The sequence below is a fragment of the Rhinolophus sinicus genome, chromosome 1 (genome assembly GCF_057876585.1).
Source record: "Rhinolophus sinicus isolate RSI-liver-muscle chromosome 1, RSI-T2T, whole genome shotgun sequence".
NCBI lineage: Eukaryota > Metazoa > Chordata > Mammalia > Chiroptera > Rhinolophidae > Rhinolophus > Rhinolophus sinicus.
Window position 1 is genome coordinate 20272254 of NC_142501.1, and position 12150 is coordinate 20284403.

At 41.0% G+C, this 12150-nt stretch overlaps 2 protein-coding genes across 10 annotated transcripts in view; both read right to left on the bottom strand.

Annotated features, from left to right (window-relative positions):
• The window catches only part of GAS2L3 (growth arrest specific 2 like 3), a 39375-nt gene extending 37505 nt beyond the window's left edge, over positions 1 to 1870 (bottom strand). The window contains exon 1 of the mRNA XM_019732206.3: positions 1742 to 1870. The gene's annotated coding sequence lies outside the window, so the exon portion shown is untranslated. The remainder of the gene's footprint in view (positions 1 to 1741) is intronic.
• A 9358-nt stretch (positions 1871 to 11228) lies between these two features.
• Positions 11229 to 12150, bottom strand: part of NR1H4 (nuclear receptor subfamily 1 group H member 4) — a 67779-nt gene continuing 66857 nt past the window's right edge. For all 9 annotated transcript variants that reach the window (XM_019732179.3, XM_074326209.2, XM_074326207.2 and 6 more), the window contains one exon: positions 11229 to 11847. In XM_019732179.3, coding sequence (XP_019587738.1) covers positions 11609 to 11847 — 239 coding nt within the window. In that variant the 3' untranslated portion in view covers positions 11229 to 11608. The remainder of the gene's footprint in view (positions 11848 to 12150) is intronic.

The window sequence follows — 12150 nt, forward strand, 5'->3', positions numbered from 1 at the left end:
AGTAGGTTATTTCCTTTCTCCCAGCTTCAGTCTCCTCACCTATAACATGCAGGTAACACCAACTACACAGAATTACTAAGAGCTTAAAAAAGAACAGAAGTAAAGCACCTAGAACACAGAACCTGGCACATTCTAGGCAATAATGTATTTGATAAGAGTGTTTAGTATGGGCCAGATATTTAAGTGCTTGGCATGTATTAACTTGATCAATGAATAATTACTATCACTACCTTTGGCACCACCTTCGCTTCTGCTCCTCTCCACCCTTTGGAGATAACTTGAAAATTTTAATCCAAATTAAACAGCACAGAAATATTAAAAGCTATGTTTCAGGCACTGTACTAAACTAGTTATACGGATTATTCCATTTAATCCTCACAACAACCCTGACATCAATAAGGTAGGAACTATTATTAACCTTCTTTTAGAGATTAGGAAATGTAGGCTTAGAAAGATTAAATAACTTGCTTAAGGGCACACACATAGTAAAGTCTGATTTCAGAGCCTGCATGCTTAGCAACGCTGCTACACTAAAAAGACATACAATTTTTAATTCAGTAACCTCAAAAGCGCAGACACCTACTATTCATAGTCCATTAGTTTTCAATGAGTTTTTGAAACAAGAGTCAGAGAGACAATATGCATCATTATCTACACTATCACCAGAGTTTCCACTTTTTCATTCAGATCTATTCCCATCTCCTCCCAAAGGGAACCTGAGCTGGCTGAGAATTCCAATTCTCGCTCACTTAAGAGCGGAGAGAGGTGATCAGATAGCAGCAGTTCACAAACTGCTTATCTTGAGAGAGTAGTTATTAGCACACAAACGAAGCAAAACCTAAACTTCTGACCTTGACTAAGTCTGCAAAACACCATCTCTTCAGTTAGTAACGACTGAATCAGCTTCTCCGCCCATACATTCCACAAGTACTCTAAATCGTAAGAGTCAATCCCTTGGTTTGAAAAGATTAGTTAGGAACCAGGGGTAACTGCATGGGCAAGCATTCCCTTCAAATCTTTCCTCCCAATTCCAAGGCAATCTACAAGCCTTCCCTTTCTTTTGCAAGCAATCCCCCCCCCCCCCCGCACCCCACGCAGCCCTGCAAACGGAGGAGTGTGGGTAGAAAAGCATCACTCGAACCTCCAGTTACATCTCCTTTTCTGTCCATTTGGGAAATCTGGGCCTCGCAAGGACTGGAGACGACAAATAGGGAAGAAAGTGTAGGAAGAAATGGCTGTGGCGTTCTCTTTCCAAGGTCTGTGACTTCATCAATTCTTCCCGAGGGTTTCTGTTGAAGAATCCATTGACCCTAAAGATGCTAGGCGCTCGGGGATGAGGGTGCTCCTGGAGGCCCTAAACTAGCTTCAGGCTCTGATCCCGCTTTGGGTTCTAAAGCAAGGACCGTAGCGGCTCAAAAGCGCTTCCCCAGCCAAGCACGCCTGCACCTGCGTGCGGTCCGCCACGCCAAGCACACCTGTTGCCCCTCGCACAGCACTAGAGTGGGCAGGTAAAAGCAGGCATAACTTCACCTTGACCGCCCCAGGAACCAATCAGAGCACGCGGCTCCCGCAGCGGCCCAATCGCAGAGCGTCCTGGATTCCGCCGCTTGGGGTCCCAATCTAACTACCACTTCTCGGCTAAGCGCAGGGGTTTCCACAAACCCTCAGGCTGCAGCCCGACAGCCCGGCATAGGCGAGTGGAAATTCGCGGGGGAAAGAGAAGGCAAACGGAAATACTCACCCGCTCTGCCGCAGGAAGGTTACTTCTCCCTGTGGGACATCTCGGCTCAATCTGTGCGGTGCCTGCACGCCCCAGAACAACCGCCACCACCGCCTCAGCCTTAGGGTTTGCGGCAAAATAGCCGCCGCCTGTTTCGAAGGGACCAATCAGAAGGCGGAGAGTGGGTGTGGCTGGAGGCCCCGCCCCCGGGGTCCGCCCGGGAAACACGCGACTTGCGCGCGCGTCTCCGTCAGACGGGGGTGCCACGCCTTTCGCCGCTTGGCGTCCCACGTCTTTGGTGGCCACGCTTCTGTTTTTACCGGGAGACTGAGTGGTTTGGTTACAGAGCAAGTCCTCTCATCTGGCCCCTCAGCGGCAGCCAACAGTTCGTCCTATTAGTCACCATAGGGAGGAGAGTTGAATCAACCTCTTATCCTGGAATGTTGCCCTGTAGAGTTCAAGGGCGTTGACCTGTTTTATCCTGATCCGTTAAGAGCCCCTCCCAACCTTTAATCCACTCGCAATCTGGCTGTACTGAGGTCGCCATGGTTTCCGGAGACAAACTGTCACGCAGCAGGAAGGGGAGTCCTGAGTAGAAACCTTTCAGAAGAAAGGCCCCTCTTCTCCTGATGGGTCGGGGTGAGGGATGGAGAGGAATCCAGTAACTCCAGGCCACAACTGAAAGCAAAAAAGGGATGTTGGCACTTCCTTAAGAAAACACAGGCGCCAGGGGAGAAAAACTAACCTCAACACAATGAGATATGCTTACCAGCTCAGAGGGTTGAGATTAAAATAGAGACTGGGCTTAAATGTAACAATAGATAGGTCTGTAATAACTGTAAAGGTGGCTTGTTAATAGCAAAAAATAAAAAAATCAATGGCCAAAAGCCTGGATGTCTGGGCCCTTCTCCTATTGTTAGTTTAATTTTGTCAAATCATGTCACATCTCTGGGACTCCGTTTCCCATCTGTAAAGTGTGGGGATTGACCTGGAATGATGGTCTTTCTCTAGCATTTATTCCATCATTCACTCATCAAAAACAGGGAAGAGGTACTGCTGTTTGCTGAAGAGACTAAAATGAAGAAGATGGTCCCTGCCTTCCACATGCTCAGCAGCATGGTAGAGGCTCAATCAATAGAAGCCTGTGAAAGAGGGAACACCTAACAGTCTTGGAGGGTGATGGTCAGAGGTTTGAAAAGAGTTGACTTTTGAAGACTGAACAGGAATTTGCTAAGAGGGAGTATAATTGGGTGTAAGGAGTGTGTTAAAGGCCCAGAGAACAAGGTTCCAGAGGTGTGGGAGTACCTGGAATGTTCTGGAAATAATAGCTTTGAATGACTGAAGTTTGGGGATCAGGAGATAGATGAGGCTAGAGGAGGACGCACAGATCAAAGGCCTGGTAGGTGCTAAGGAGTTAGATTATTTCTTGCAGACAGTTGGGATTGATTCTAAAGAGGAAATGGTATAAACATATTTGTGTTTTAGAAAAAATATCATTTTCAAGGATTTTTGAAGAAAGGAGTAAGACTGGCAGCAATTCCAAGGCTTAAAAGATGACAATTACCTAAACTATCTCAGAAGCGATGGTGAGGAAGAGGTGTCTGGAGATACCTAAGAGGCTGACTTATCTGGACTTGGTTATTATGTGACAGTAATACCCATCTAAGGAATACAGAGAGAATAGCTTTGGGAGAAGCATAATGCATTTTGGTTTGGGGTATGTTCAGTTTGAATTGTGAGCGGAATGGGTAGGTAGAGGTATTTTGAAGATATTTGGAAAGTTAGGTCTGAAGCTGATTAAATGGGTGCCAGAGATAACAGATTTGAGAAATCAATTCAACAAATACTATCGATCACTAGCTCTTCACCAGACTCTACCTTGACACAGGGGTCCTGTGCTCACCAAGCTTACCTTCTGGGGTGGGTGGGTGAAGATAATCATCAAAAGGTTGACATTTGAGTGGTAACTGAACCTGATACCTGACAGTGACAGTGGTTGTTGCTTTTTCACAGAAGTCGATTCCAGACCACTTTGCTGCCCATGACTACAATAGATGATTTTCACAGGATCTGTTGTTCCAATCAACCTATGTTTTATAGTGTTTATATTTCAGACAAAAGGGCAATTGTCATAACCACTTCATTTAGCCAAATGTCAAGTAGAGTCATGGCTTTAAATTGGATTTGTTGAGCCCTAATATCAAAATATGTACACTTCTCCACAGAACCTTGAAAATAAGTAAATTGTGTTACATAGATCTTGTTTCATGAGTCATTAGTTCACAGTTCTTTTATTCTTTCGTACATGCATACAATGTGCCTAAACATTTGAGTACCACTTATAAAAGTTGAAACTATGCTATATGAATCATATACACAAACATTCCTCTCTCTCTCTCTGTCTCTCTCTCTCTCTCTCCCCCCCCCTCCCCATCCCCACTACTTAGTATTTCTAAACTACTTACTGTAACTTTGGCAATAGGGTATTTTATGGCTGCTTTCTTTTTATTTTCATTGTCTATTTGGTTTGTCTTGGTAACTTCTCTTCTTTATAAAGATACAAGACAGTATGTTGGAAAGTGAATCCAGAGTCAGTCTGTGCAAATCACTTCTCTTCTCTAAGTGCATATTCTTCACTGGTTAAATGTGGGGATTTGGTGAGGAGTTCCCTTCTAGATGCTTGGATTTTTGTTGCTCTTCCCTTCTGTATAAAGAATAAAAAAGTTCTCTTTGTTTCTTTCCCAACCTCATTTTTACATCAATTCATAGTTATACCCTACTCCCAAAGTGCACTCACCATCTTACCTACGTTGGTGTTAACACTGCAGTTAGTAATTGAGGGTTCTACCTAATGAGCTACAATATACTTTCATGTGTAGATTTTCTAATTGGTAGTTAGGTTAATAACCATATTGTAGAGACTCTTGCTTTACTTGAAATTGACATGGTTATAACATGCAGCGCGAGCCTCATCAGTTTGCTTCCATCAGATGACAAAGTCTATTAGTTCTGACTTTCCCAGAATTGTGAAGATGTTCCCCACTTTAAGAAAGTACTGTGCTTATAAATCTAAAATTTAAGTTATTACATTAGGAATAATCATTCATCTAACTACACATCTCTACAGAATACAGAAGAGTCTCTCATACTTATAAAACCCATGGATATTGAAATATGATTTGGCTCTTTCACAGTCCTACAGAAAAGCTCTACTGCTTAAAATATACCATAGCTGGAGGTATTTTATTTTTGCTTTTGATCGGTTTATTAGTTGTTCTGTTCTACATTTTGTGGTTGCTGCTGTTGTTGTTTTTAATCCTTTTCCATTACTGTCAATCTATGGATTGTGCCTTGAGTGATGTACTGGATAAAATTTTGCAGCAATAGAGATCTTTATTCATCCACAATTAAACTACTCATTCTGCAGATAATCTATTGATAGCCAACCATATGAAAAACAATACTAAGCTCTATCTTAAAGGAACGTTACCAATTTATGTTAACAGATATATATGAGGTCTGACAATTAAGTTTGTGACCTCATCCTAGAAAAAGTGCTACATACCTCCTTGTTGAGTATGGTCACCTTAGAAGTACTCCTCTTGGGAAGCTATGCACCGATGTCAGCCCTAGTCCACCCTTCAAAGCAATTTTAGAACTCTTTTTCTGAAATGACCATCAGAGCTGTCATCATGTTACCCTTGAAGTCCTGAATGTCATCAAAATGTCTTCCTTTCAATATTTCCTTTATCTTTGGGTAAAGACAGAAGTCATTGGGGACCAGATCATGAGTAGGGAGGGTGTTCCAATACAGTTATTTGTTTATTGGCTAAAAACTCCCTCACAGTAATGCCATGTGAGCTGTTGCATTGTCGTGATGCAAGAGGCATGAATTGTTGGTGAAAAGTTCAGGTTGATTTCGTCTTTTTCATGCAGCATTTTCAGTATTTCAAATAGTAAACTTGGTTAACCGTTTGTCCAGTGGTACAAATTCATAATGAATGATCCCTCTGATATCAAAAAAGGCTAGCAACATCATTGCAACAAGTTCGGGAACCTAATTGTCAGACCTCATAAGTAATGCAATGATGTAAAATTTTATTACAGTTGTTATTAATACTAAAATATTAATATATGTACATAGTGGGTTGAATAGTATCCCCTCCAAAATTCATGTTCACCTGAAACCTCAGAACATGACCTTATTTGGAAATAAGATTTTTGCAGATGTAATTAAGGTAAGGGTCAAGATGAGGTCATATTGGAATGGGATGGGCCCTGAATCTAATCAGGGTGTTCCTGTAAGAGATAAGTTATATGTGATAGAAAAAAAAATCCTCAAATTGACTTATGAAAAGGGGGAATGATTGGCTCATGTAATTGAAATTCCTGGCTAGAACTACCTAAGCTTTAGGCAAAGCTCAATCTACAATTTCAAATAATGTAACTGGAATCCAGTCTCAAATGGCTCTGCTTTTTATATTGGTTTTATTGAATTCAGATTCCCTCTGGTTACAAGATGGTTTCCAGCAGTTCAAGTTCTACATTCTCTTAGGTTCGAGTCTAACCAAAAAAAGTGAGTACCTGTACAGGTATAGTTAGGCTCAACTCAGAAAACATAACCCACTGTAGGTGTTTCAAAAGGAGGGGATTTAACACAGGAGTTTGTTTTCTGAAGAGATGGAAGAACTGAGACAATCAACAGGAGCAGTTGAGAAAACTTAGAGATGAGCAACAGTAGGAAGCCACTACATCTAGGGCTTAGAGGGTCAAAAGAGTCGTCCAAAAGGCACGGCCACCAGCACTAAGGCAGGGTTTGCCCAGTAGGAGATGTAGTCACTACCAGATATGCCATGTGAGGCAGAGAGAGCAAGAGAGAAATACCCCAGCTTTTGCTTTTCTGTCATCCAATCTTCCACCAATTGCACCTAGCCAGAGCCAGCTGATAGAAGAACCTGCAAAATGCAGGGTTAGCCCTCCCTCCCAATATGAGCAGAGGCAAGGGCAGGAATGATCTGAACACAAATAGGATGTATTATTTAGGTTTTGGCTCTGATAATGCTATATTATAAACAACTCCCAACTCTCAGTGGCTTACAGTAATAAACATTGATTTTTCTTGCTTGTGGATCTGTAAGCTCATAATCAAGGGAAAGGGCTCTGCTTAAAACTGTGTGTTGGGTTTAGGTCTGTTCCTTTTATCTCTCGCTCTGGGACTTGCAGTTATCCAGGGCATCCTCTTAACACGGCAGATGGCAAAGTGTAAGAGCAGCAAGCAGAAAAAAACATGTCATGTCTCTTAAGGACTCAGTTCAGAACTGGCATACTGTCACTTCCACCCACATTCCATGGCCCAAAACAAGTCACATTGACATGACCAACATTAATGGGCCTGGACAAATACTCCGTCTACTCTTATGAGAGGCACTAGAAATTCACAGGCAAAGGAGCCCTGGGCATATAATTCTATTACAGGGAGAGAGTGAAGAATTTGGAACAATAAATACAACAGACATGAGCAACTGACCAGCACTACCTGCCTCCCAATAAGACTCCAGGCAAAATATCTCATTTTCTCTAAATGGGTCACATGCCCAATGCTAAACCATTCACTGTGGCCTAAGATGTGTGATGCTCTGATTGCTTATGTCTGAGTCAGATTTCCAACTCCTAAGCTGGGGTTAGAATCAATTCCATCCAAAACACAAGGACTAGGAAAATGAAAGGGTGTGGTCCCCCTGAGGAAATCAGAGTACTCTTGTCATAAGTAAAGGCAATCAATTCTGGGTGTCCAAAAAGAACAAATACTACAATAACTAACACCCAAATGTGATATGTGATATTTGACAATTTACTGAATGTATTCTTTTCCACAATAAAGAAAAAGAAAGAATAAATTATAGTTTTCTTGTTAAAAAAAAAAAAGGAGAAAGTAAAAGTAAAATTCTGCTATAGAATGAAATCAGTTGTTCATATCCTGTAGTCAGATTCATTAATAATATGACTGTCCATAATGTTGATACAAACTAGAAAACCATCACCAAGAGAAAACAATGGTGAAGCTGGATCAAGTCAGAAGAAAGTACAGTGTAGGGGTCATGTGTTCTTAGGAGAAAACAGCAACCTCAGCACTACTGGTATTTTGGGCTAGATAATTGTTGTCTGAGATCATTCTGTTCATTGTAGGATGTTTAACAACATCCCTGACCCCTATTCACTAAATGCCAATAGTATCTCTACCCCCTGTTATGACAATCCAAACTGTCTCCAGACATTGCCAATTGTCCCCTGGGAGACAAAATCACCTCCGGTTATAACCCATTGGAATAGAGGGAGAAAGGAAAGGGAGAGAATGAGGAAAACACTTTGTCTTTTTCCCATCCTTTCTTCGTTTCTCACTGAGTTGAATAGAACATAGCATTCTGGGAAAGGTATTTTATCTGGACCTAGAATTTAGGCAGGGGCAAGAGACAGGCTGGAGTAGGACCTGAGAGTGAAGAGACTCAACAGCTAAATTGCTCTGCCTCAGAGTTAAGAGGTTTTGCTGAAGCTAATGGTAAACCACATTGGCACATAACCAGATTTGTGTTTTAGAAAAACGTTGTTTTAATGGTTCATAAAAGTGTACATCAGAGAAAGGGTGATGCCTTTCTTTCAGAACACTTAGCACAATTTGTACTTATTTCATTTTTATGTACTTATTTCTTGTCTGTCTCCTTTACTATACTGTAGATAACATAAGATTGGAGACGGTTTTCCTGTTCTGTTTACTACCATCACTCTATTACATCAAAGCTCAAGAGATATTTAGAAATACAACACCAGTAATAGCAGCTTATGGCAGTCAATTTTAATAATAATAATAACAGTAGCTATAATTTCCTGGGTGCTTAGTACTGACATGTTTGTCAAGTAAATTACTTTTGAGACACTATCGTGCTTAACTTTCAGGTCAACCCTGTGAGGTAGGAATATCATATTGTCCACATTTTACACATAAGGAAACTGAGTCTAAGAGAGTTTAAATTTTTCCCCCCAAGGTCACAAGGCTAATTACTAGTAGATCTGCTTCTGTGATACTCTGTGTCAATGATACACATTTTCTGACCTTAAAACTCGATTCTGCCATATTTCTTCATAAATTGATATCTGATTACAAATTCTTACTGTTCTTTTTCTCTTTATTTTACTCCTTCACTTTTTGTTAAAGTCTCACAAAAATTCTTTCTGAAAAAAAAAAAATCCATTAGTGAACTGTTCTGCTGACAGTTCTGACACCAAATGTATGGGTCTTTTCCACACCAACAATCAGTTCTGACACCAACTGGGTGTCCTACAATCCAATTCAATTCTGACACTAACTACCTGGAGACAGTCCCTGCCCTGTATGTCCCAGGTTATCACCTGTACTCTGACCAACTGGCTATAATCCAAGGTTTCCCACAACTCCCTTCTCAGGTTCAATAATTTTCTAGTATGGCTTACAGAATACAGGAAAACAGTTTACTTACTATTACAAGTCTATCGTAAAGAATATGACTCAGGAAGAGAAATGGAAGGGGCAGATGGTAAGGTATGGCTTGGAGAGATGGGGGCCCGGTAGGAAGAGAGCATGTAGTTTCCATGTTCTCTCCATCACACATACCCTTCCCCACCAACACCTCGATGTGTTCACAGACCCAGAAGCTCTTCAAAGTCCCATCATTTATGGGTTTTATGGGTGTTCCGTTACAAAGGCATGATTGATGAAATCATCAATCATTCGTGATTGACCTCAATCTCGGGACTCCTCCCCCTCCCCAGAGGCCTGGGATGGGGCTGAAAGTTCCAACCCTCTAACCTGTGGCAACCAGCCCACACCTGGAAGCATCTAGAAGTCCACACAGATTCACCTTATTAGCATAAATGCAGGTATGGTTGAAAGGGGCTTGTAATGAATAATGAAAGATGTTCCTATCATTCAGGAAATTCCAAAAGTTTTAGAAACTCTGTGTCAGGAACTGGGGACGAAAACCAAAAATATATTTCTTACTGTATCACAATAAGTTTTCCTCATGAGAAGCATTATTATTTGCTATTACAAGATCTTAACCAATTGAAAAAAATCCAGACCTCCAGGATTAACTCCTAGCTCTGTCTGTAGTGCCCCAGCAGTTCTAGCTCATTTTCCACTACTTTCCCCCTAGATGTCTTGCGATCTGGAGATACCAAACCACACTCAGTTCCCCAAACCAGTTCTACTCCTTCAGGCATTCAGAAATTTACTTCTCTGTCGTCTAAATGTCCTTTTCTCACCGTCCCCTCCCCTGGTCGGACTACGACTTCCCACTTAACTCTTCATTCATCAGGTAAAACCCGTTAGATGGTAGGTGCTGATACCTTCACTTTACAATGGTGAGACTGAAGCTTAGAAAGGGACTGTACCCCCCCCCCTCCTCTTACATTATTTGTGGTCTTTTAACATCTGTACAACTCCCTACCTCCCTCCTTTTGCTCCTGCCACCTCTTTCACCTTGAATCACCTTCCCTCTTACCCTGACCCCAGGAAACCGTGGTTATCCTTCCAAGCCCAGGGGCAGTGCCACCTCATCCACAAGCCTTTCCCAGTTGAGCCTTACCACATTCCTCTGTTCTTTGTAAGCCTCTCCAGGCAATTGCTGTGTCTTAATCATTTTGTATCTCCCATGGAGCTTAGCAAAAGAAACTTGTACTTAGTGGGGACCCAAGTCTTTTTTCGTTGTTGTGGCAGATGGAATCCAACGGATGCTAGCCATAACTCACTCTCTTTTTCACTGTCTATTTTTAGGACTTCAGGGTTGCTCTGGTATTTTAATATTGGAAAAAAAAAAAGAAAACATTTCCTTGCTAAGCAAGGTCCACTTTGGCTGACCTCAGGAGGAAGGGAGATATAAGTCCATTACATTTAGGTGTTTTATTGTGTTCACCAAAGGATAATGGGGAGAAGAATGCAACAGTATAACAATGAAGGAAGGAAATGAACTAATTCCTGCTTTGGGAGAAGTATACAACAGCTGTGCACTGGGCTGAAGGAGTGTTTTCCAAAAGCAAAACAAAACAAAGAAATGATTAATTATATGCACTGAAGCCAAACTTGAGCACTTGTAACACAGAAAAGGGAACGACCCATCACTGGAGTTATCTCCATGTTCTGAATTTGTAAATGCTGCCTCAAGAACCTAACTATGGGAAGTGTTTCCCCTAAGAGCATAACTAAACATGCTTGGGAGAATATTTTATGTGAGAATCATTAACTTTTCTGTATAGTATTCTAGTCTCTTTGAACTTCAAAGAAAATGAAATGATCAGAGCGCTACTACAAATGACTGAATATTCACCAGGGCTTCTCCAGGGATGAATAAGTACCATTTATGTTGTGAGTGTTTATCTTTTGTGTAACGTATCCCCTCAGGCTCAATAGGATGTCATTCATCATGTAAAGAAATAAGAGTTTGCATATTTTCAAATTGTGTACCCAAATAAAAGCCTGTTGCCATTATGTTTAGTTTATTGCCAAAATTGCACATAACTAACTCTTTAATAAAATATATACAATAAGGTAAGATGAAGAGCAAAATGAGATTTTTCCCTATTTCAATAGACAGAATTGAAATAATGATCAATTTAATTAGGCAAACAGGGCATGCCAATTAGAATAAAAGATTCCCTGAAGCCATGTAAAATACAATGTAGAGAAAGTAATTCTATCTAGCCCCATATGTACAATTGTGGAAGTTAGATAATTACTACATAAATATTCATCAAAATTCTTGTGCGAAACCAGGTACAAGTGAAATAAAGGAAAGTTATACATCAGATTTATATGCTGAGGCAAAGAGAGAGCTAGACCCTGCCCCCCTGGGATGCTCATCACTGCACATCCCAGATCTCACAGAGAAGTGGGGTGAACTTGTGGTCGTTCACTCTCCATGACATCAGCATCTCTGCATGGTGATGATTGAATGTCCGCAACTCCGTCAGGCGACCCAGGAGACAGGCAAAATGTTGAGGATTTTCAGGCTGATGAATCTTGCACAACTTTTGTAGCACATCCAGCAGTGGTTCCTGAAGCTTCTCTACTGCCTCTCTATCCTTTATATATTGTCTGTCTGTTTTGAAGTTTAAAACAAAATCACAAAATTAAAAAGTGGAAAATATAACTTTGGTATAATTGTAACAACGCTAACCTTTTAAAAGTATTACTTACAAATGTTGTGCACTTAAAATGTATAAATGACGTGTTCAACCTGTTGAATTTTTACACACACATATACTCATGTAATCACAACCAGATCAAGATATAGAATATTTACTGCCTCAGAAGCCTCCCTAAATTCTCCTTCCAATCAGCGTCCCCAAATGTAACTCATTTGGTGGATATAAGCATCATTTCTGATGGGTATATTCCAAGA